At 35.9% G+C, this 26,546-nt stretch overlaps 1 protein-coding gene across 1 annotated transcript in view; it reads right to left on the bottom strand.

Annotated features, from left to right (window-relative positions):
• The window catches only part of LOC121425318 (solute carrier family 28 member 3-like), a 37,064-nt gene that overhangs the window by 1,541 nt on the left and 8,977 nt on the right, over positions 1-26,546 (bottom strand). Inside the window, exons 2-10 of the mRNA XM_041621347.1 lie at positions 19,576-19,674; positions 14,807-15,090; positions 8,165-8,321; positions 7,169-7,363; positions 6,433-6,594; positions 5,457-5,713; positions 4,191-4,359; positions 2,911-3,069; positions 532-712 (exon numbers count right to left, since the gene is read on the bottom strand). Coding sequence (XP_041477281.1) covers positions 532-712; positions 2,911-3,069; positions 4,191-4,359; positions 5,457-5,713; positions 6,433-6,594; positions 7,169-7,363; positions 8,165-8,321; positions 14,807-15,090; positions 19,576-19,674 — 1,663 coding nt within the window. The remainder of the gene's footprint in view (positions 1-531; positions 713-2,910; positions 3,070-4,190; positions 4,360-5,456; positions 5,714-6,432; positions 6,595-7,168; positions 7,364-8,164; positions 8,322-14,806; positions 15,091-19,575; positions 19,675-26,546) is intronic.

The following is a 26,546-nucleotide window of genomic DNA, read 5'->3' as shown; positions in this document are numbered from 1 at the left end:
GCGACTCACGGTTGTGGAGTTATGTGTCGTTAGATTTGTGACGGACGGACGACATTTGGATCCCTAAGTCTCGCCTTCACCTCTGGTAGGCGAGACAAAAAGGATGGCTTTGTGTTATATTGGTTACAGCTGTTCTATGCAGAAATCGTCTGAATAATTGTATAATTTTCTAATATTTCCAAAAGTTCCACTTGATTTCAAAGGATTTGAACCACGATTGTACCTAAATTCATAGCAATGTCTTTCCCGCAAGAATCTCTAAAAAACATCTTTTGATATTTGATTCTCACATTCATCATCGACAAAGCAAGAGAGAATGTAGGAAACGTGATGTTAAAGACACAACAAACCTATGCAGCAAGATTCCTGCTAAAGCGACAGCACAGAGTTTTGGTAAGGTGTCTTACATGTCTATCTTTTGTTTTTACTTTCTGCTATGTCATGTCATGAAGCTCTTGAATTATTATTTTCAAATTTCTGGTGTTTCATATGATTTTTTTTTTAAAAAGAGATAAGAAAAAAAGCAATTACCTGCAACACAAGAAGTAAGCATACATGCTAAGCTGCCAGCAATGAGCGCCCTGACCACCATCTGAGAAATGTCTGCCACCCTCTGTGGGATGAGCGGTACCATTGCACCTAACATGATACCTAGACTACCAAGGTTTGTGAAACCACACAATGCATAGGTTGCAATCACTTGAGTCCTTGGCTGGAAAGGAAAAAGAGAAACATAAACAATGAAAACTGTGATGACTATATTGAAAGAAATATAACGGCTACCATTTGAAGAATGAGCGAAACCATCACACTTTACGTGATACCAAAGCGACCCAGGCTCATGAACCAAACAATGCATAGGTTGCAATCACCTTTGAACTTGGCTGGAAATGAAAAATAGAGAAATGAAAATGATGAGCTGCTACAACCATCTAAAAGGACGACTGCTACACTTTGAAGAATGATTAGCACCATGGTACCCAAAATAATACCAAAACTACCAAGATTCACAACACCACACAATTAATGCATAGGTTTGCGATTAATTGAGTCCTTGGCTAGAGAGGAATTAGAAAAACAAAAATAGAGAGAGCTGCGATAACCATCTGGAAGATGTGTGCTACCCTTTGGGGGATGAGTGGTACTATAGTAGCTACAATGATACCTAGACCAGGTTTGTGAAACCACATAATGCATAGGTTGCAATCACTTGAGTCCTCAGCTGGAAAGGAAATAAAGAAATGGAAACGAGAGATACAGAGCACTAAATTGATGACGTCACAATTTTTTTTTGGAATTTCAGCATTTTTTATACCATATTTCTGTTGAGTATGATATTAAAACTCAAACAAAATTTGTTGGGAATCCATCCATGGAGCCCCAAGATATGACCTTAGAAATACATAATTAGCCCCATTGAAGTCAATGTATCATTGGCCTTGTTCATATCTGAAAAGTGACACAACATTTGCACCAGCACCAAATGCTCAAAGCTTTATTTCATCTAAGATATAGCATTGAAGATAGGGTTGCAATAGGATTTTATATTAGGTTTAGATAGGGTACATAGTGTCAAATCAAGGGTTGAAGTTGCTCATTCCATTACGGTGTGTAGAATTTACAGTGGAGCAATTGTCGTCCAAGCAAATACATGAAACCATCTCCCATTTGGGGAATGAAAGGTATAATACCTAAAGGCCTGGTCACACCGCCCGAGCGTTGTTGGAGCGGTCATGTAGCGGAGAGAAAAAATCATCACCGCTCGCTACCGTTCACCATTTTCGATTGTTTTTATTTTGTTTTCGATTTTTTCCCAAATTTTGTGAGCAAAATTCGACCCTCTTCCCTACCGCTCCACAACCGCTCCAACAACGCTTGGGCGGTGTGACCATGCCATAACATGATACAGGCTCATTATGAAATCACTTAAGTCCATGACTGATGAAAAGTGATTCTTCCATTAAGTTAATTGTGTTGTTGCAATCGATAATCGTTGTAATGATTTCATTACTTTAATTTGTATCAATGTAATCAACAATTCTGCTCTATTCACCCCATCATATTTATATATTATATTTATTATAATTCATTGCATCCATGTAGTCACTAATTACAATGACTTCAGCCTTTGAATTTTGATGATGAATTGCATTAATGCTATCAAACACTTCCAACGATTTCATATCTTTTAATATTGATAAGCAATGGATGCAATAAATACTAAGAATAATATCATTTGATTAATGACCATGGTTGATTTTACAATCGCTGTCAAGAGCTTTGCTGTGATATGTTATTCTGTTCTCTATTCTACCTTGTATTATATTCTATACTGTACACCTGTCTCGGCAGTAATGCCCAGGAACTGGACTACTTTTACTTTCTCTGTTAATTATGTTTGTAAATTACTGTGTTAATGTATTACATGTCCTCTGATCCTTTATGAATGTTTGAATAAAGTGATACAAAATCAATCGCTTTATCTCTTTTACAGCAAATTGATTATATCAATGTATTCAATAATTACAATATATACTTAATGTAACTTGATCATCACCTGATAATGATAAAATTGGTTTTTATACTCATTTTATCTCTTCAAATATCAAATCAATGTAAAGATTGAAGGGGGAATGAAAGTAAAGCATTCATGGATGCTTGTCCATAAAAGGCTGGCATTTGGGTACCAACTGTCAAAGTTCTGAGTTGGTTTAAAGCAATCCAGGGTAGCATTTGTGGTCAATAAATAGTGGTTAACTTTTCATATCAGACAATATTTTGGTCATATCGAGTTACCGCGACATATCAACATTATCCTAAAACCATATTGAATATTTTTTTTTTTCAATATCGCATAATTTTGATATCAAAATGTCGCTCAGCACTACAAGTTGATCCATATATACTTACACTGACTTGGTTATCTTCGATATAAGCAGCTAGATCCTTGTATGCGATGAATTCATTGAGAAAAGTCTTGATGCCAATTAGTTCTGCTACCATTCCACATTCTGAGGGATTTGTGCCCAGGATCCATGCCAAAGGGAAAAACAAATACCGACAGATCAGCTGGAAATAGCAAAAAAAAAAGCAACAGGCTTGACAAAAAAAAAATGAATAGTGAGATTGTATATCATCATCAGCAATTTCTCCTTACCACGATTCCTTTCTTTTATTACTGGTGTAATACATACCTGCCATCCTTTGGAAAAACAAATTAGAATTTTGTACTTCATAAGTTATGAAAAAGTTTTTACATCATGATGAAAGATGGATTGAAAATACCCACCAAATAACAAAGAACAGCTAGGAGGTTTTTGTCGGAAATTGGTGAAGCGGAACAAAAGCTTGTGTCCTAAGTTTCAGAGGTGACGAAAAAATGCAATTATGTCATTTAACCAGAGTCCAGGGGTCCGTTTCATAAAGCTGTTCGTAAGCGACTATAAGAGCGACTGGTGAACCTTTCTTACGCGCTTACCCATCGCCACTGAATATACCATTCAACACATGAAAGGATCACCAGTCATTCTTAACTTATGAACAGCTTTATGAAACAACCGTCAGGAGGAAACTAATCTTTTGATTCATCAATTTTCCACAAAGACTTCTTGGTTGTTTGTCATTAATGGCCTTTGACACAACATTTTCTATGTTCTTGAATTTGCTCTGCTTTGCCGTGCAAAAGCTCACTAGGTTTTCATTTATATCCATCTAACTGTATCTCTTAAATATTGTCTTTTGTTCTGATGCAGTGCAAATGCACAACAATTCTAGATTGTTTCTTGTCTTATGCATATGTGTTTGAATACAATATTATGTGTATTCCTATGAAAATAGCTCTTTCACCCCCCCCCCTTCCCCTCTTTTTAGCCTCCAATTTGTACTTCATGGATGCCCTTTCGTAGTTTCATATTCCTGTCATATTTTTACAGCAAATACCATTTTTTTTTACAGTTAGCACCTCTGGTAATAAGAACATTCATGCCATTCATGGGAATACATGGAAATAAGGAAAAAAAAATTCCAAGAACAATGGAAAAAAGAGAACACTATAAGGTGTGCAGGAAAGTGTAAATTTATAGAATTTATACACAAATGGTTAAGATCCAATATTGACAATATCTTGGTTTTTGTTGCTGTGTGTTTTTTTTCACCATGTTTGAGTGAGGCTTGACTACGCATGTCATTACCTGAAAGCTAAAGTTCTCTACACCAGCCATGTTTCCCAGCCATTTGAGGACAGCATTGATGAAAGCCAGGAAGGATATCACAGCCAGGATATTGCAGATGATGTAGGCACAGATTTTCAAGCCGTCGGCCGCCCCGTTGAAGAATGCTTCCAAACAATTTCTTTCAGGACTGTGTAAAGGAAGAGAATACGGCATAACTAAAACAAAAGTCTCAGCTAAGATTGCAGATTTTAAAGGGACTCTGCTCGGCATCTTTTTCTGCCCAAGTACTGAATTTCTGCAAATTTATTATGTAAACCCCAAAAAGGTGACCTGGATAGCCATAGTGAAATATTCCATAAAACAAAGCAGTTGATGCAACTTTAGTTCATTTACCTTAAGAAATCATTTATTGTTGCCTTGATACACTTTATATTAATAAAAGTGTCTTCTTGTTTTTCTCCTTTTCCTCATTCTATTCTGGCAGAAGTTCCAGAGACTAGCAAGAGGTGCACATGAACCCCTGAAACCAACACCCTTCTCTTTTATAAATAGTATAACTAATATGCATAGGTTTTCACTCACCTACAATCTATAGAGGACAAAGATAATCATCATAAACACATATGCCACAATAACTTGAAAGTAGAGGGACAACTGGCAAAAGTGCATAATCTGCTTTTAATTAGAGGTTCTGTAGAGTTGTAGGCAATAATAATACTGACTGGCTCAACTCGAAACATGGAGAAGAAAAAAAATTGCTCTCAATAAAGAATTTGGGGAAATGCAATTCTAATGATTTCTATGCTTCAATATTAACTCTATAACTTATCCTGGAACCAATCTCATGCTCAAGCGCAAACTGAAACCTTAGCCCTTTTTTAAACACAATTCTTTCGCGATAGCTCAGTCGGTAGAGAGGGGGATTCGTATTCCGGTGACCCGGGTTCGATTCCCACTTGGTGCGCTAGTGCCCTTTGGTAAGGCATTAATCCTCAGTACCAGGTCCTTCGGAAGGGACCTTAAGCCGTCGGTCCTCTGGTTGCTTGCTTACATGCATTCGTGCTTTCTTAGCAATCAATTAATAAATCACCACCAATCCTAATTCATTTGATGAAATGATGAAAATACATTTTAACCTTCGCAAATCTATGGTACCTTCACATAAAATAATATTGATACTCAATCATTTGATAACATACTTCCACTATTTACCCAATTTGTTATCAAAATGGGACCTAATCATAAAAAGGGAATTTCTGTCCTATCATTAGAAAACACTCTTACACTTTCTCCGTCTCCACGTTGAAAACCCGCGCCGTCTTGGGTCTCCTAGTCTCTGGGTAGATGATCTTGGCGATGGCCAGTGCCGCCGGAGCAGAGATGATGGATGCCGAGAGGAGGTGGGCCGCGTTGATTCCGAAGCTGATGTAGACTGCCAGCATGTTACCAGCAATGGTGGCGAATCCCCCGGTCATCATGGAGAACAGTTCCGAGTTTGTCATGTCGTTCAGATAGGGCTTGATTGCTAGGGGTGCTGTGGTCTACAGAATAAACATATCATCGGTTTAAAGGGTAAATTGCCACTTGGTCTACACCCACTTTGTCTACTTTCCGTTTGGTCTAATCTTAGTTTGTCTAGTAACCATTTGGTCTTATTGCCATTTAGCCCAGTTTAAAGTTTGCCTTACATCATATCATTACGTGACAACAATTTTTGAAAGATAACTACATCCAGCTCACCTCAGAAGTGATAGTTTGCCTATCACCTTCACAAATGTGACCTACCACTCCAAAACAAAAATGCATTTTGAGATCATTGTTGAGCTTGCAAATGCACATCCTAGTCTTTGAAATGATACATAACTTGTTAAAATTGTTAAACAATAGCCCACTTAAAAACTTGATTGAATGAAGAATGAATTCAGTGAGAGCTTCAAAGAAAAGAAGGAGTGTACAAGGAACAAGGTTTGAAGGTTGGAGTTCACCCAAGTATGAGATATGCATATTGTCCAATCTCAATGAAACTTCTAAACAGTCCTGAAAAATGTGGGGTCAAATAATCTCTCATCTTTTGTTTCAAATTACAACTTCAAATTTTGACCTTATAAAGAAGAATAATTACTCATTCAGATTAGACTACCTTCTATTAAATTCTTACAATTTAAGACCAAATTACTATTTTTGATATTTACAGAGAACCTATCATATGATTGCTGGTCTTGGGTTGGCTTGTCACAAATGGTGATTATTATTTGCATACCATTCCGACGAAGATGTTGGAAGCAGCAGCGAAAGATTCTGCTCCTGACGTGCCCATGGTGAAATGCATGACAAAGGCCAGACCCTTGATGATAACCTGCATTACCCCCATGTAGTACAACAACGCACACACTGAACTGGTGAAGATTATTACCGGAAGAGCCTGAAAAGTGCAAGCGGAACAAAACACAAATTATAAAAATATGCCTCTCTTAATTGGGGTAGCAGAAATCATTTTGACTTAATTGAAAAGCAGAAAAAAATACAGGTATATCTGCCACAAAACTGCATACTAATTCAATTGAGGTCTGCATATTTGGTTTCATTTTATTTTCAAATGTTGGTTCTAATAAAGTGTCTGCATGATTTGTTTGCAATTATGGTATCACACATAAATGTTATATGTTACAAATATCATAAGTTAAAAAAATCGCAGAGGGCAATGACATTGAACTTCTAATTATCAATAAACTACTTTAAATAACTAAATCATAATTTAGAAACTTGAATTGAAGTCATTGCATAGAACCACATATGACCATACAAATCTCTCATCTTTTTAGAATGTAATGTATACGTTCACACTCCATGGCTTTTTTTATAAAGCAGTATGAAGTTATTCACATAATGTTTAGTATCATTGAAAATTTTCATGGCTGCAGAAAGCAATAGCTGCTAAATGCAAGCACAAATTCAAATAAGAAATAGCCATAATATTTCTTAGTAATGTTACTCACTATAAAGAGAAATGAGTGCAGAGAGAGAGGGGCAGGACCAAAGACGAACTCGGCACCCGCCGTGGTATAGTTGAGGAATATCTCAACGTTTGTACCCAACCAGTTAAAAGCTATGAAACCTGGATCCGTCCTCAGGATAAGTATTCCGAGAAATAGCTGAAGGTAGATACCCCAAAACACTGTTTTCCATCTTATCTGAAAACAAATGAATAATATAATATCTCATACATATCATGTCATAGGATTTGGCAAAACAAAGGCATTGGCTAGCTTTGCAAAAAGCCAGTTTAAAAAAAATCTCAAACCATGATGAAACACGAGTGTGAGTACTTGTATTATAACTATAAAAAACCTTGAAAATAACCATTATTGAGAATGAAAAGCTGTAAGTACATTGTTCATCGCAAACCACAATTTTACAAATTCGCGTCTTTGACTCATTAATAGAACACATATAGTGCATGTCATAAAATTAAGATGGTGTTTCTGATCATTTTATATTTTACTTTTTTAAGCACTTAATGATTTTTGGACACAACTTATGGGCTTCATTTTTGTAACATATCACACAAACATGTGAAAAGTGGGACCTAGCAGCTCAGATTTCATAAAGTCAAATCAATGATAGCCTATGCCTTCAAGTGCCGCATCTTAGGTGCTTTCAGATTGATTGAAAAACTGAAAATACCAAGTATATTTGGAAATCTGAAAGCAACTACTTGTAATATTTCCAAAAGAAAATACCTGCTAAATCGCAGGTACTTATTGAAATAGTACCATAATTACAAGAAATTTGCAGGGATTTTTAAATAAATACATTTAATAAGAAAATATTATATAATCATAAAAACTTATGAATAGACAGATGAGTATGTTTTTCTTTTGTCTCCAACAGTACAATACTAACAACTATAACGTGGAAAATGACTGCTGTGAAAAAAGTTCATAGGCAGCCAGGAGGGTTTGAACCCACGGCCTCTTACGTAAAATACTTACCCTAGCTGGGAATTTGGAAATGAGAAAACTGCAGAAAAGCATAAAGAAGATTCCAAGGATGGAGATAAGACGTTCTGGTTCCAAAGCCAGTGATTTAAAGACCCCCGTCACTCCAGCCAATATCACCAGTGTCAGGTTTACAAAAAAATATACCAGCCTATTAAAAAACAAGAAAAAGAAGAAAACATTATTCTAAAACCCATGAAGGGTTAATATACATAAGTATATTTCAGTTACAAAGTAATTCCCACTTTTCAAAACACCATTAGTTATTATTAACAAAATGAATGAAATAAGCAAACAAATGGAACACCTCTGGCAGTCTTGCCTGCATTATGCAATTCATATAGCAGCAGTACAGACTTTGAAAACAACTATGTAAGATAAATAATTATTCACAAAAACACCATTCATATGAAAATAAAAGTTCATTGACCCTTAATGACCTTTAACCTTAACTTGAAACTTGTGCAACATGATGAGTGATACTTGATTACTCCAGTTTCAAACAATAGATCCATTTACTTTCAAAGTTATGATAACATTTCAAGAATTTAACCTTTAAAATTTCAATGTTGATAAATTCATTGACCTTAAATGACCTTTGACCTTGATATGTGAAACTTGTGCAAGACAATCAATGATACTTGATTACCTTATGTCTAACTTTCATGATCCAGATCAGATCCATAAACTTTTTGATGACATTGTAAAAAATACCCCAATATGGTCATAGTTTGTTGACTATAAATGACTTTTGACCTTACTCATGTGTCCTGAAACCTATGTAGGATGATCGGTGATACTTGATTACGGTAACCTTATGTATAAGTTTTATGAATTAGGTCCACATACTTTCTAAGTTATGATATTTAAAAAACTTAATCTATGATTAAGATTGCAATGTTGATACTGAAAACATTAGTCAAAGTTCACTGACTCTAAATGACCTTTGACCTGAGCCATATGACCTTACACTCATGTCAGTTGATCAATAATACTTTATTAACCCTATGTCAAAGTTTCATGAACTATGTCCATATACTCTCTATTAAAGTTATAATGATAACTACATGTATTTCAAAAACTTAACCTTTGGTTAAGATTTCAATGCTGATGATGCTGCCGTCGGAAAAGTGGTGCCTATAGTCTCCCTCTGCTATGAATGCGAGACAAAATTGAGATTTTATTCATACACATTGGTTCATGTCTGGAAGAACATGTAATTGATTCATAAACTCATACATGAGAGAGTACACATGGAAGGTTGGAAGTATTTTTGATATAATGAAGGGTTCATATGTGGGATCTGTGTAACAAATTTGTGACAATTGTGTATTTAGTGAATGATTAAATGCTATTGATCTGTGCATGCATCGTGGTCTTATGATTGTGTCTCTTCTCTTTAAATCTGAGGGACGTGGGTTTGATTCCCAGCCATGAAATGTTTTCCTTCAGCAGGAAATTTACCCACATTGTGCTGCACTCAACCCAGGTGAAGTGAACGTGTACCCGGTCCGCTGCAGAAGAATTTTTGGAACTGAAGCTACCCTGGGTAAATATGCGGATGTTATTATTATTGTCATTATTAATTATTATCATAATAATAATTGATTCAAATTAATCATTGTTTGACCACCTTGCACCTTTTTTGTTCCTTTCATATTTCTACACATTTGGCGTCTTTTTTTGCACCTGAAAAATAAATAATGCACTCATTAATTTTTAAATATAAGTAAAGATTATTCAAAATTATAAATCAAGTACTTATTATTGTTATTTGTTTGGCGTCACCTGTGCTATGAATGCACTTCTCAGTAAAATATACTTTCATAATGCTGCATGGATTTACAAGGAAATTGCTACCATTCAGTATTACTTTGACAAAAGAAATGACCCTTGTCACTATGGAAAAGTGGCAATTTTACTTCAATCAAATTTTGTTCATGCATGACATGGAGGACTGGTTCAATAATTTTTGTTCACTCAGTTAGTCTTTGAATTCCGGAAAATTCCTGCCAACCTATTTTGAAAATCTTGTTCCATTGAAAAGTTTTGGTCTTTTGAAAAGGGGGTGTTACCTTTTATTGTGTTTATAAAAGAAAATATGTCAGTAGTAAAAGAAATTATGCCAGCATAAAAAAATTAACCTACCATATAGATTGTATATATCCAAACATCAATTTTTTTTCTAATAAAGGATATTCAAAGCCAAAGTTGACTCTATATCCTTCAATATTTCTAATTGTTGTGTTTTTATATTTTTCATGTTTCTACCAAAATGCATTACCTACATAGTAATCAAAAGAGCTGTAGACTGATCAAGTGGTCAGATACCTACTTTGTAACATACACAGTGAACATCAGAGTTCAATTAAAAGGGAAAGCAGGCCTAAATACCATGGATTTTAACCCAAACTTTTGATCTGTTACCATCTCTGCTTGACAGACCACTTCAGCTGTCCTACTTGTCTGCCACAAACTTCGATTCAGTATAATACCTCGGACAATGTTGCCCTAAGCTGATCCCTAACCTTTACACTGTGGGCTGAGAACCAAATAAAGATATTACCTCTGTGTGATGCGCCCTGTGAGATTATACTTTGAACTCGACGGTCATGCCAAATCAACATCAGGCATTAATCCTCTTATTCCATTCTGTAACATTGTGAACTTTGATACAGTTTCTTGATATTTAACCCAGAGGAGTAATAATACACATGGGGAGGGGCAAAAGGGCAATCACCCCCCCCCCCCCCCCCGGAAAAGTAAAAAATGCCCATTTAGATAGAAGAGCCATCTAAATATTGCTATGGTTTCAATACAAACATAATAAAAAAGAAATGAATAGTAGAAACACATTTCCTGTAAAAAAAACCCAACACTTCTTCCTGATGAAATGTCTAATTGGTTGCCTAATATTGACCTAATTCCATCTGATTTTTTTAAATAAAAAAATGTGCTTAATGAGGGATTTCTTAAGCCCAAGTATGCTTAAGCAAATATGAATATAACATATCACTTATAAGGGGATAATTCCATGCAAAAAATAACATAATTGTCATAAAAAGAGTACATTATACCCCTTTTGCTAATTCCTTAAATAATAGATGTAAAAAATGTGGATCCATCAATAAAAGTTATCGCCATACCTCCAGGCTCCCTTTCAAAAATAATTTATATAGAGTTTTTATTTTAAAAAAAATGCTCTGATCCAATTTCTTTATTCTTCTCTTTATACAAAGCTATATGTTTCGGGGTGGCCTAGCTAATCAGAGACTGCTAAAATAAAATTTTGATTCAGTAAAGGATTACAATGAAATATGACATGTATCAACTTTCCCCTGACCCAGAAGGGTTGATCCATTTGTTTGATTTTTGCTTTTTGGTGTTTGTGAAGGGAAAGGAAATGAATGAATGCCTTGGCAAGCAGCCTATGTTTATTGTTACCATGCCAACAGCTCAATGGCAGTTCTCCAGATACATGCCTAATAACACCCACCTTCATTAAATTACAGTAATTTCCTTTTTGTACAAGGGTACAACCTGGATTTGTAATCACAATTGATGTTCTATTTCCCAAACAAGAAATATTTATTACATGCAATAATACTAAATGGAATTTTCCAGAGAGAATTTGGCCAAACCCTCATAATTACAGGCTAAGGTGCTTTTGAATATTACTTTGGTTAAGTATATTTCAGAGAGCTCATTTCTGGTAATGCTCTGTACTGATTATGTGTTCTAGCTGTAATTTAAAAACATTGTCTTGTATCTTATGTCTCTAAGAGCTTATAGTGAAATTATTCATTTGCTTGAGTGCTCAACTGTAAATGGAACAGGGGAGGGGGTTGGGGGCTTCAGCCCAGTTCCCATTTTATTTCTAACCATGTACAAAAATAAGATGATGACCACATAATTGTGATTTTATGCAGGATCAATCCTTCAAAATTAGCTCCTGAAATGGGCTGAATGAGAAGTAGAAAAGCTGGTTATTAGGTGATGTCGATATGAACTATATCTGATAAGACCGAATGGGTGTAAAACCAGAGTGGGATTATCCAAAGTGACAATTGACCTGGAAAAGTCACTGAATAGGGGATTAAATCTACGAACCTACTCATCAGACACCAATATGCCATCAATATTCATTCTGCTAGAGTTGAGCTTCCAGAATCCATTTATCATCAATATAATGATATTCAACTCCAAATTAATAATATATAGCATTTATGAGGTGCCGATCTATCTAGTTGCCTATTCAGTGGCGCACTATATATTACCCCGGCTGTAGCTCCAGCTGCTAAAGGCGCTTGGTACATTCAAGGAATTAATCCTGCCGGGTACCCATTTACCTCACCTGGGTCGAGTGCAGCACAGTTTGGATAAATTTCTTGCTGAAGGAAAACACACCATGGCTAGGATTCGAACCCACGACCCTCTTTTTGAAAGGCGAGAGTCAGAACCACTAGACCACGGCGCGCCCGTTAATTAATATTATTCTACTTTTTTCCATTCCTATGACATGGAAAATATGTCAACATTCTTTTGGTTAGGAAGTACGCTTGAAATAACAATTGAATTTTATGGCATGGCATACTGATAACCAGCCAGTTTGAGGAAGGATGCTGTGGTTACACATTATATTGAATATGGGAACTTACTGATGTAGGTTAAAGTTTCGGAATGTCATTGTATATGTTTACAAGTAAAAATACCATGTTCCGTGGGCTTTTTCATGTGCATGAAGTGTTGAATTTGTTCAGATTCAGGTCTTTTTTCTCTCTTCCACACAAGGAATAGGAATTGTAATAAATGATTATAAAATAAAGGGCAGATCAATGCATCCGACTACTTCCCCTTTTCATGCCATAATTGGCATTTGTCCCAGCACAACATCTACAGGAAGTGCGCTCCTTTATGTGGAGCGTTGTGGCCCAGTGGATTAGTCTCCGGACTTTGAAACAGAGGGTTGTGGGTTCGAATCCCAGCCATGGAGTAATTTCCTTTAGCAAAAATTAATCCACATTGTGCTGCACTCGACCCAGGTGAGGTGAATGGGTACCCAGTAAGATTTTTCCTTGAACGCTTTAGCGCCTATTAATATGGCGGCTCAGCTACAGCCGGGGTAATAATATGATACCAAGTATCAAAGCGCAGTTGAGTATATGCACATAGTAACTGCGCTATATAAATGGACATATTATTATTATTAATCAATATTTTGAGAGCAATCACATTTTTCTTTACTTGTCAAATATTCTGAGATACTGAAGTTCCTTCTTTTTAAAAAAATCCTGGATCTGCCATTGTATATCATATACCCATATATGACTGAATCAAAATGACCCAGCACTATCAATTGGGTCTTAAATAAGGTTTTGGATTAAAAAAAAACCTGTAGTGGAAAAGGTATGAATATTGTGCAACTATCGGCACTGGCTTGTAAAAGTGTTTTCTTTACTTCCTTTACTGACTCAAAGCAATGCTATATCATCTGAAAATATATCCTTCAGAATGAATGTCTCCCTTGTTTCCGAGCTCAACAAAATTATCTGTCCCCAGGAGGAAATAGATTTTCCAGAGACGAAAGGAGTGTCGCAGGAAGTTTTCAATGTGCTCCAAACACCACCAAATAAATTAGTTCAGAGGTTAACATCAGAGACATCTGACTTTTAATGATGACAACATGTACTTCCAAAGTCCAATTTATTCTGCAACAAGAGTATCACCACACTGACATCCCTACTCTGTATGGTTCACAATAGCTATACTCAAAATCTGCAAAATTTTCATACCGTTTGCTCATAATTATGTATACTGGCTTTTTCTCAAACAATCACCACATTATTCTGTACTCCCTATCCAAACACATTTTTGTTGGACTTTTGTTGTTTTGTTTTGTCTTTGTTTGTTAACTGTACGGTTCTGACTACCTTTCTCATATGTTTGCTCATGTGTCATGATTCTTTGTACACATTTCTCCTATTCAATGTATTCTGTCCTTCATATAAAAATTTGTTTTTGCTTCATTTGTGTCTTGTTTTGTCCCATCTGATGTTTGTTTCTTCAATACATTTTAAAATTCTAGTGCATTTTGTATATGTCGGTGGGTTTTAGATTATGGTAAAACTAACCTTGAACTACACATGCTCGAATTGTATTTTAAATTTGCTTCTTGCTTTACAGGGTTCACAGAGGTAATCCATAGAAAATGTCATCAAAGTTCAGACAGATAGGGCTGATATCAAGTGCTTTTAAAGATTTTTAAATTCAATTATGAATTTGCCATTACTCTATATAACAAAATTAATACCAAAGAGCAATCATCATTGCTCTAAACTCAAATCCAATCACTAAGAATTCAGAAAACTTCTTGGAAAGGAATCATTTTAAAAAGATCTGAAATCCATATGATATCAATCCATATTCCATAATCATTCCAAATATCTTTTAATGCATTTTTGCTGTATCCAGGATCTGAAAATATGTTTTGTTTGTACTTTACAGATACGATGGTATTAATTAAACTTTGAAAGTTCACGACCTGGATTACATACTTTTAAAACTAAGTCACCTAAGCCCAGAGATGCTTTGGGATCAAAACCCCAGAGCCGGTCAAATCACTGAGGTCTTCCCTACCCTTTTATCGTCATCTTCCGTTTCCGTGACAACGACTGGGAGTAGCGGACCAGGAAGGTGTGCATCTCCCCGGAGAAGCGCCTCCAGAGCCATCTCCAGGCCAGGATGAGGATGAGGAGGGTTGTGATGATGAAAAGGGGCATGGCTTGGTAGGCGTCGTGGGCCAGGATGTAGATGAGGTAAGCTAGGTAGAGGAGGAGGAGGATGCCATAGATGCTCCAGTGGATGGTGTTGTGGTTGTCATGGTAGAAGTCGAGGATCTGCTCCTCCAAATGTTCAACTCTCTATGGTGTTGAATGTAAAACAAAATATACATTACAAAAACTAAATCAACTAATTATTTAACAATCAAAAGGCACTTTCATAAAAAAATTGTCATTTCATGGTTTTGTCACATCTCTGTTTGAAACAAATTTAAAATACAGTGCGTATCAAAAAAAAGTTTACACTTTGAAAAAGCCCTGGGAATTAAAAAATATACATGTCGGTAATTTTTTCACACATATTCTTGGGTTTGAGTGTCATCTATCCAATGAAAGTAAAAGTTTTGACAGAATGTCACACTTGAGTGAGCACTGTCCATTTTTGTAAAGCTCGCAGATATCTGTTTGCGCAGAAATGCTCGTTTTTCACGATGTGTCAAGGGGAAAGGGCGAAACATATCTCATACATTTCCCTTGCACTTTTAAAAAATGGAATTAAACGGATAAATTCAAGCATTTTGTAACAGGTTTGCCACCTTAATTGAAATTTCAACACTAAGTAAGCAAAATTTAAACACTTAGTAAGCACAACCTTTACCCTTTTTGTGCCAGCTGGATCTGAGGACATAACTGAATCTGAACAAAAGTCTATATCAGACATCTCCAGCATTTGTTCTTTAGGTTTTTGTCATTTAAAGTGGGTCTGCATTTTATTTTTCATTTAATACTTGTTTCTTCACACTTTTATCAAGCTTGACAATGATTAACAAAAGGAAAGTCAAACCTAAGCCATTTCATGTAAATCACAGCTCAGTGTAAAGCAAAAATCGTCACAATGGTCTCGGCGTGTGGGGGAGTTGGGTGGGGTGCAATGCACTCTTCAAAGTGTTTTGGTCAAGGAAACAAGTTTAAAAAGGTAAAAGATATCTTCAAATCAATTTTACTAGCTAAATGCCACATGTTCTTCATGATGAAGGTCTACTTTCATTTGCATAACTATTTCAAAGTTCTGCGCAAATCATTTTTCACTAACTTTTCAAAAGTATCGTCATTTGCCATTTTCGTGATCTGTACCAATGTTAAAATGTGGAAAAATCTTCAGGATATTGAAAATGTATAATTTCACAGGATTTTTTCTAAGTGTAAACTTTTTTTGATACGCACTGTATAACAGTTATTTGATAAGGCATTATTACTTTTAGGTTTGGCAGCAGACTACCGCTTTTTACACAATTTGTTTATCTACTGATTTTGTTTTTTTCTTAAAATAGAACTACCACTTTTTTAAATCACTTTTACCATTTCCTACAACACACCAAGATAAATGGAATAATATCATACAATCTTGTCAAACCATTAATCCTCTAAAAGGTAATTTCCACTCTTCAAATTTGAAAGTCTGCAATGTAGGCCCAAATATTACACTCGTATCTCTTTCACATATTTCAATTAATTCAATTGTTACAATTTTTGTTGTCAATCACATAATTTCTTAAATTCTATCATTTACAAAGGACAGGTGCTCTATTGCTGTTATCTGTGCATAGCTACCCTTGCGAGCTGCATGTTATATTCAACGAAATGTTAGTGCACTATGTCAATGATATTCAATTTATAATAAAACTAAGAGAAAGAAGGGTACATTTCACTGAAAGGTACTATGCACCCTACATTGAAGGGTGCTATGCAACTATGCACCTTTAAATGGTGCCAAATAAAGCTAACAACATGTCTTTGGTGAAAAAAAGCTTCTGAATGTGCAAACTTGCACCTTCTTTTCTTAATGGTTACCTTTTATACGCCAAGTTAATGAAAAGATTCAAAGAGAAGTACCAAATAAATCACAGCAATTTAAATATACAGTAGAGGCCAGAAGTTTACATACATGTACACCCAGGAAATTCAAAGAAAAGTTGACACTTACCATACATCATAAAATTTACTGTATCTTATAAATATTTGTGCTATCATGACAAATTTGATGTAATATGAATCATATATTTGACTTTTATATATTTGTATGAAAGGATGTTTGAAAACATAATAAACAATAGAATACATTTGGCATGAATATTACTTTTTTTCTTCAAAGAAAATTCCACCTGAAATATACTTAATCCCAACGGCATCCCCGTCATGTAAAAGAGCTTAATACGCTCTTTCATTTGATGCCAATTTCGTCATGGTAGTATTCATATTTCTGAAGATATAGTCAATTTTAGGATGTTTGGCAAGTGAACAAATTTAACTGAATTCCATGGTTGTAACTTTTAGCCTTAACTGTATATAAGTGTATATATATCAATGTGACAGAAAATTGAAAGCAACACAAAAATAAAGTCACGTAATTTATGAAAGAGAAAACAGGAGGAAAGAAAATAGGGAAATGGAGGATGCAAAATTAAACAGTCATAAGGTTTGAAAATTCACCCTCCATATGAACTAAAATCAAAAGAGAAAGAAAAGTGATCCACTTCAAATTGCCAGTCATTCTTGAGATCAATGACATAAAATAACAATTTTTACTTTTCAAATGAAATCTAAGCTACCAAAATGAGACAATCTATCTAAATGACATGTTAAGAGAGTTACAAGCACTACCATCATAAATGTAACTTTTTTTCTTAGAAAGAATTTCAATTTTGTGTAAACATCTCAGTGATACATTTGTAAAGCTTTTTATAGGGTCATCAATCCGATCTATTTAGCTCCATATAAAAGCGGAATATCAATATTTTATTATGGAATGGATACAAAATTTCCTTTTGGATATCAAATGTAACAAATCCCCCCAAATAAAAAAAAAACAAAGGAGGAAGTAGCAAATGGTTCTTTGCAATTTATTGGTTAATCATAGGAGTAACACAATGCTAAGTTTTAATGTTGAAACAAAGTCTCACTCCAATCATTGTGAACAATTTCATTGATAAAAAGATTAGTTTCTCTCTTTAAAATCATAATCTTTTTGCTCTGTAGGCTCACTTCTATATCATTAAAATTTCACATTTTTACATAATACACCACATCTAGAGTGAAGACCACATTCCAAACTCCATGCCCCGAATTCACAAAAGTGGTTTTGAAAAGCCACGATTGAGTCCATGGTTTATGCAGATTTCCTGTATAAATTATGCTTATTTTTAATACCGCGTATGTTAAAAAAATGTCCAATTCTGATGCGCGATTTTGTCACAGTGCGCCAAATTGATGCCTGTTGCCGTGGATATCCACGCTATTTTATTCATGACTCCGCTGTTCTGAATTAATGAGTCCACTCTTCTTCAAACAGTGGACTCATGAATAAAATAGCATATCTAACCATGGTAACAGGCGTCAATTTCGCGCACTGTGACAAAAGCACGCATCAGCATTGGACATTTTTCATATATATGCCCCCAATACGTGCTAAATTAAGCGTAATTTATACAGGAAATCTGCATTAACCATGGACTCAAACGTGGGTTTTCGAAACCACCTTTGTGAATTCGGGGCAATGTCTGTAGCAGCAGCCATGGTACGTGAGTGAATCTATAGTCTCACTCTTTCAGACTCTGTCTTAGGCACAAGGCAAATTTAGGTCTGTGCATGCAGACTGCATTTGTGGGTTTGGGTTTCCTTGAATGAGTATGTGGCTGGGCTGATGAAATCTCATATCTCAAATTCAAGAATTTTGAGGGCAGCTAATACCCCTTTCATAAACGTATCCTCCAATTAACCGCCTAAGAGTAATGCGGATAATTCAATAAAAATTGCGTTCATAAACTCCGAAAATAACCCACACTCTTTTTACGAGCGCCCGTCCTGAAGAAGGATAATCGTCATGGCAACCACACACACCCCCCTCCGATGCGGTTGCGTTGGAAAAGGATGACCTTGTGACCGCTCCATGGCGATTATCCACATTACTTTCGAAATGCGTTCATAAAGTCAAAATCTGGTCCCGATGTTGCTATTATGCAGATAATTGCAGCATCAAAATAATGCAGATAACTCTGGTCCTCCTCCGATTTTACGACCAAGTTACGCTGCTATTAGCCGCATAATCGGGATTATGAAAGGGGTATTAGAAAAGGCTGTGTTTTAAGAATATAGCGATGGTGGCAGTCTCATACTGTCTGAACACAGACTCCTTATACCAGTGAAGAACATTTTTTAAGGCTAAAAAAGTTGCTACCCATGTTATAACTTGAATCTAGCTTATTCTGTGCCGTCATCAAAATATTTTAATAATCAGATACAAGGTTTATCAACTCAGCCACAAGGAACATCACTTGAGGTATGAGGTCGTGTGGTCCAGTGGTTAGAGCATTGGACTCATAATCGCAAGGTTGTGAGTTCGAATCCCAACTCTGCCATTGTTTCCACTTTGATAAAAAGGCTCGAGAGTGATATCTGTCGTCTATATAACGTCAGCCACTATGACTGATTAATCTAGACGTAAAATGTTTCATAGGTAATTGGTTATATACCAGCTTGGCGTTTACCAGCAAAATGCTGCCTGCCGAGTTCCTACGGGAGTTACCACAAACAGAAACAGAAACAAACAGAAACAGGAGCTATACTTACATCTGTGCAGCAATTTGGCTTATACGGAAGTTCATCCTTTTCAGCTTCTTCATCGTTAGTGAGCGTATGTGTGTTGGTGGGTGATGCAGGTATGCCATCCTGAAAATAAAGAAAATGGAAACAAGGTTACAAGAAATGGTGATACAAATGATGATATTTTCAGTTTACAGTGACAGTCATTTTGGATGTGACCTGGGAGTTTTCAGATACGTGCCCTGGGGGGGCCACTTACATTGACGAGTGGATACCATGCGCGACCAAAAAAACACGTAAAAAGGATGTCCTTTTCACGATAGGGCACATTACGTACGTAACGGGTGATAAGGGTGTCAAAAACACAAAAATAATGAAAAAAGGGTATCGATTTAGGGTCGAATTTGCGGGGATGATAAAACAAAATTAAAATGTTTTATAAAGGATGTCATTTTTGCCCCAACACTTTGTGTTTAGAGTCCGATTTGCGCGAGGTGTAGAAGGTGGGGTCGTACTAAACCAAAATAAGGTAAAGCCGACGACCGAAGGACCGTAACAATAAAACATTCCTGTACTTTTTTAGGGGTTCTTTCATTTCAAGGAATATTTGCCAAGAACGGTTTTGTTTCCAATACTTGTTAAGGGTAGGGTTTCACACGCCAATACTTGTTAAGGGGTGCATTTTCAGAATATGGAAATTACATGTTTAGGGTGCTTTTTGAGACCCCATGGTCGCGCATGGTATCCACTCGTGAATGGAAGTGGCCCCCCCGGGATACGTGCATCATGGTTTGATTATAACGTCACCAAACTGATTCATTATCCCTGAATTTAACCCCTTGAAATACATGTAGGCCGAAAAGAAGGCACAAAAATAATCATAAATGTATCAATTAATTTCTCTTGGATGCATAATTAGTCAATTATGGCAAATTTCAGGTATAGTGGATATTATTTTGTAATGACAAACCTCTGCTTTTGTCAGATTCCTCGTAGCTATCCTAGAGACGGTGATTTCCTGTTTCAAAAAATGGTCTTTTCCTTTTATGAAAAACTTTTATTTCGTTTAAACTGGATCTATTTCCATTTTGTCACTGAAAATGTACACAACAAAAACCTGAATTCCGTTTCGCAAAGGTGAATTCCATGATTTTTTTTACATGAAAAGTATACGAACCAAGTGGAATTTCTGTTTTATTTACCGGTGAGATGGAAAATCACTGTCCCTACTATCCCCAACTTCAAATTCTACCAGAAACAGCTGCAAAATTTTTCATACCAAACATGGGGTCAAAACATACATTGACCGAATATTATCCCCCAATGCCATTATCAGAAAGTGATACTGATATATGACTGTTACAAGGGTAAATTGCCAATTCATCTACTGCCAACTCGTCCACTCACCACATGGTCCACCTTCATTCAATCTAATCACATTCCTTCCATCAATGTTTTTTACATCCATTTGGTCAAATAGCCATTTGGTCCAATCATCAATTCATCTAATCACCAGTTCATATATGACCATTTCGTCTAATAACCAGTCAGTCTAAATATCCATTTTATTTTCATTCATTTTGCCCAATTAACACTTAGTCCAAATTAGACCAAATGGTATGGACTAAATGGCTCTCGGACCATCTGGTTATTAGATGAATTGGTGAGTGAACGAAAGGGCAAATAGTCCATGTAGATATTGGACCAACTGATGATAGAACAGATGATAGTAGACGAGTCTGTAAATGGACGAATTGGCATTAGAACAATTGAAAATAAACTGCACCAAGACAGTAGCAAGGCAGAAAATTGAATTACTGTAATTTCAGAACTGGAAGAGATGAATTACAATACATGGTAATCAGAACAGGAATACATCTACATTGATCTACAGCTGTTTCTTCGGATGGGAGAAAGTCAGTAAGACTAAATTTAAGCAGAATTTATAAGGGAAAGGAATCATGACGTTGTTATCATTAAAGGCAATCAATCCTGATGAGTTAAGAGCTAGGCAATTAGTATGAGATAAGGAACATTGATTATCTCTTGGCTGCTTGCCGATTCAACGGTGTGGGGATCCGACATACCTCACCGCAAAAGAACCGCTGATTACCAAATCCTGGTTCATATCAGGTCAGTGAACATCAACACACATTTCTCAACACAAAATTCAATATGATGGTATTACTCACATGAAAATAAAATATACAACCAGAACAGTTCATATATGGTGAGAAAAAATTCATAAATCTTTTTATTTCATAGGCCACCAGAAGCCTGTTGCATAAAACTTTTTACCTGAGAAAACTGTAAAAACTGAAAAATAAGGTTAGTCTGATTTCCGCCATTGACTTTAGCACAGGCCAAAAAGTAAAAACAACCTGAGTTTTCTCAGGTATAAAGTTTTATGCAACGGGCCCCAGGTTGGTTTATAAAGCTATTCCTAACCATAAAATACCCTTAGAAATATAAACACGAGTACAAATTGTAGAATCATTCTAAATTCATGTAAATACACAATGCAACATGTCACCCATATAAATCATGTCACATCATTCATATTTTTAGTACATGCTATTTCTATAAAATCAAAACTTTGGCAAGCATGCACAGAATAAAAGTGGCAATGGTGCATTGTCATATAGGCCTTCTTTCTATGATCCCCTTACAGCAATTTTAGATTTGCTAAATATATTAAGCAGAACATTCATATGCGCGATTTGAAGAGTGCATTAAACTTTTCCATGACTGATATATTTGAAGAATATGAAAGATTTCAATAAAATATCGAAAGAAATATCCTTCATCGATGAAATCGTACACCATGCACAGCAGGAGGGAAATTTTTGACCCGATCACCAGGGAAATATTTTGTTGGTCAAAAGGTTCCAATTTCAGGTAGAGTATAATGGGTTTTTTTTATTGTAAACTATTTGTTCAAAAATTTAAGAGAGTTATAAAGGCCTTCACAGACTTTTTATTCAGAAAGGTTCATATTCAGGGTTGATTTTACCGAGACTTGTTTCAAGACACTGGATCAGATGCATTAAAAAGCAGCAATTGCTTCAAGTATAAGCAATTGCTAGCCAAGCAAAAGATCATGCTTTATTTCATATGCATACATGTAACCCTTTGCTTGTGATTAAACCGTTTTCTTACCCTTCAGAAAGCAATTGCTAGTGGTACATTGTATGAAGAATAGCGACGTCACACTGGTGTGAACACGACTCACACATCAAAAGCGGGACTCGATTGCCTAAGTGTAGCAGCGCAAATTACCACTTCTCTCATGTAACATCTTTTCTTTACACATGGTTTCAAACTATTCCTTTAACTTGTTTCTTATTAATCAATTTATAAAGTTGGCATTCGATTTGCATTCACTAGGAAGAAAACGTGTCCATGTAGGCTACTGTACCTCTACGATTCTGTTTCACGTGTGTAAACATGATTATAAAACGCTCTGATCAAGCAAACGCTCAAGCTGCGCTTACGGAGCTTGAAATAAGCAAATGCTTAAACACACAACCAAAAGGTTGGCTTTATGCATACGCTTTTAAGCAATGGCTTAATAAATGCTAGTAGGCAGTTACCAATTGCTTGAGCTTACTAGCAAAAACATTGGCTTGCTCATTCACATGCATACGGAATCAAGCAAAAGCCTCGCTAAAGCAATTGCTTCTTTTTATGCATCTGACCCATTGATTTGACTTCAGGTCTTAGTGTTTCGCTGCTCTATTCAGAACACTTGATCATACTAAAAGTGCAGGGGATAAATATATTATCAGACACATCACTTCATACCCCCTTCTATAAAAACAATATTTTTAATCATCATGCTCCATTATAAAGGGAATTTATGGATGTTCTATTATAAATGGGGGAGCTAGTCACATACATGTGACATCACAAATGATGTCACACTTTTAAAATTCACAACTCTTTTATCTTTTTTCATTGATTTTCATCAAAAACTTCACCAATATTTGTCTCCAAGATTCTGTTTATTATTAAAACCAAGTTATCACCAGGGTGAGCTTCCGTTAAATGACTTCACAAGCATAGTTTCAAATGGCATAAATTATCATGCTAATTCTCAGTGTTTCAAAAAGCACTATTTCAGCATGAGGCCATAATGACCTTCATCAGCTCACGTCCAAATTGTCATGACCAAATAGCTTATTGTTGTTCAGTCACAAAATGTGATAAAAACAAATTATGAAATAATGAAATGAATCACATGAGCTAGTTGAAAAACTAAATTTAAATCATACAAACATAATGTACAGGTTAGAATGATCGAGAGTGCAGGCCCTCTTGTTCACACTGCTTGTCAAACTAATCACTCTGCGCATTCTACTCTTGTCAACCCCAGGCAAGTGCCTGAGTGCCCTGGTAAATCTCTCAAATACCAACATAAAAACATCCCCCTGCTAGAGATCTTAATGCACGGGTCATGCCCTCCCAAATATCCTCATTTTCAAGCCTTCAGCTTCTATCATTCGATGGGCATCATGATCAGACCTAGGACCTGATCAGACATTGGGGCAGGAAAGAAGTGGAGCTATAAGCCCCTTTCAGACCAAAGAAAAGAGGTGCTTTAAGTTGGATTACCTGTTCCGCTCAGCTCAGAAAAGATGGTACACACACAAGCAGGGAAAAAAATTATGTTTGAGCTCAGGACAATATTTGTCCCTGGAATGCTCAAAAGAGCCTTGAAAATGAAAATAAAGAGAGAACCCCAGAAAAAGCCCATTCATCGTCGCACACACCACGAACCGTCCTCTCTGCACACTTCGATGCGAAAGTTAGTTTGGCAGAAAACACATTTAAAGAAAAGCTTTTTTATAACCAGCAATAAGTGCACCTATAAGGAGAGCAAATTATTTGCCAGTGTCTTTGTTCGATAGTTCAGGTTCCAAAGTTTCATCCCGTATCTTTATATTTTCTTGAAGTAAATTATTTACGCTACAGTGGGCATCGTAACAGAGCGGACGGTTCATGGTGAAATCGCGAGGCGTGATAACGCATTGTTTCTATTCCACAAACCGTCCTCTCTGTTACGTTGCCCACTATGGCGTAACTAATTAACTTCAAGAAAACATAACGATATGGGATGAAACTTTGGAACCTGAAGTTTTGAACGAAGACACTGGTAAATAATTTGCTCTCCTTGTAGGTGCACTTATTGCTGGTTTTAAAAAAGCTTTTCTTTAAATGCGTTTTCTGCAAAAGTAACTTTCGCGTCGAAGTGCGCAGAGAGGACGGTTCGTGGTGTGTGCGACGATATGTTGGAGGTTTAGGCAGTACATGGAGGTAGAGTGAAAAGTAGCCCTCGAAAGTTAGAAAAACAATGGAAATGCCATGGATAGGTCTACACATTTACGCGTTAGAACTGAAAGTAGTCGAGATTGACTAATCCCTGAAAACACATTCACAGGATTGTGGGATTAGAACTCATGTTAACTCTAGTTTGGTAGGTCAACAAGTCAATACCAGGTTACATATTAATGTTTGGTCTGTTTGCATCCCAAAAACGTGATGGATTATAAAATTGGAAACACATAAAGATTGGAGACTATTATGTTGTAGCAAATTTGTCTATTCCACAAGCTTCAAAATAATGTTGCAGTCCAATGTGTAAAACTACATGTAAATCATCCGTTTCACCATCGAACAGAAAGTGGTGATCTATATATACATTCACTGATCTAACAATGTTACATTTTTGACATGAAAGTCTTATTATATCTGCAAAAGAATATTGCACTGTCTACTCTAAGTTCTAATTATCAAGGGATGGCTATAAATCCAGACCAGTCAGACATTCCCTGATTTTTCCCTGAATTTTCCCTGATGACATGTGAAAATTCCCTGCTAATTATGTAAGCCCATTCCCAGTTTTGCATGTTTTCTATGATGTTTCAGTGAATTGCAAGTATTTTCAGTATAAAAACAATAATGTAAAACTTAATAGCTCTATTACAAACACATGTAATGGCCCCCCTTCTCCCCTATGCAGCCATCCTTTCCACACCTTATACAGAATGAGGTTGGTTTAAGACGATCCTCGTACTTATCATTAAATTACAACATACTATGTTAAAGCCACCACTTTGATATGCAACAAAATACATGTATAAGAGAGTCTGACCGACTTCTGTGCTTTTGAATTTTGGGCCGATCAAAATTCCCTGATTTTCCCCTCATTTGAGGCATTGTTCCCTGATTTGAGGTATATCTTTATCAAATTCCCTGATTTTTCCCTGACTGAAAAAAAAAAAAATTCCCTGATGGGCTGGGAAGCCTGATCTTAGAGTACATATTCCATTGGCTTTCTTTTAAATCCAAAATATACATCTCATTACTTCCATAGGATCAATGATGGATGAGACGAGAAGGAAGATTTGCCTAAAATCACCAGCAAATGGAACCTGCTGATAGAATTCAAGGCGTTTCCAGTCACCGATCATTCACTGCTGGGATTTCAAAGTCGGTAACCTCCATCGTATCGAATCATTAAAAGCAACATATATGGGTCAAACTAACAGAGGCAATTCATACAAATGATGGTTGATATATTACCAAAAGCCTGTAAGGTATCGCCTATAGATATGTCACATAAGTCAAAGGACTTTTAAATATTTGTTTAAAATTTCAAACAATAGAATGGAAAGTCCACTTAAAAAATAATGATTTGGAAATGGATTCACAACTTCCATGCACACTACATGTAGGCCTATATAATTATATCTATAAAAAAATTGCACTGCTATCATTATAGTCATTTGATTTTGTGTTTATTCATATATTAATTTATTCATTTCTCATCTTTTATATGTATACCTAATATGTTTCTACATATCTATTCCTTTAGTTCTATTAAGATATCAATCAATTGGAGGAGTTGATAAATTCCAGTCGCATATTATAACAAAAACAGACACAAATTGTCTGCACAACATTGAGTTAAATGAGGAAAAGGAGGTTTGAAATTT

This window comes from Lytechinus variegatus, chromosome 12, assembly GCF_018143015.1.
Source record: "Lytechinus variegatus isolate NC3 chromosome 12, Lvar_3.0, whole genome shotgun sequence".
Lineage (NCBI taxonomy): Eukaryota > Metazoa > Echinodermata > Echinoidea > Temnopleuroida > Toxopneustidae > Lytechinus > Lytechinus variegatus.
Note: the sequence above shows the minus strand (reverse complement) of the source record. Positions and strands in the feature narration are given on the sequence as shown.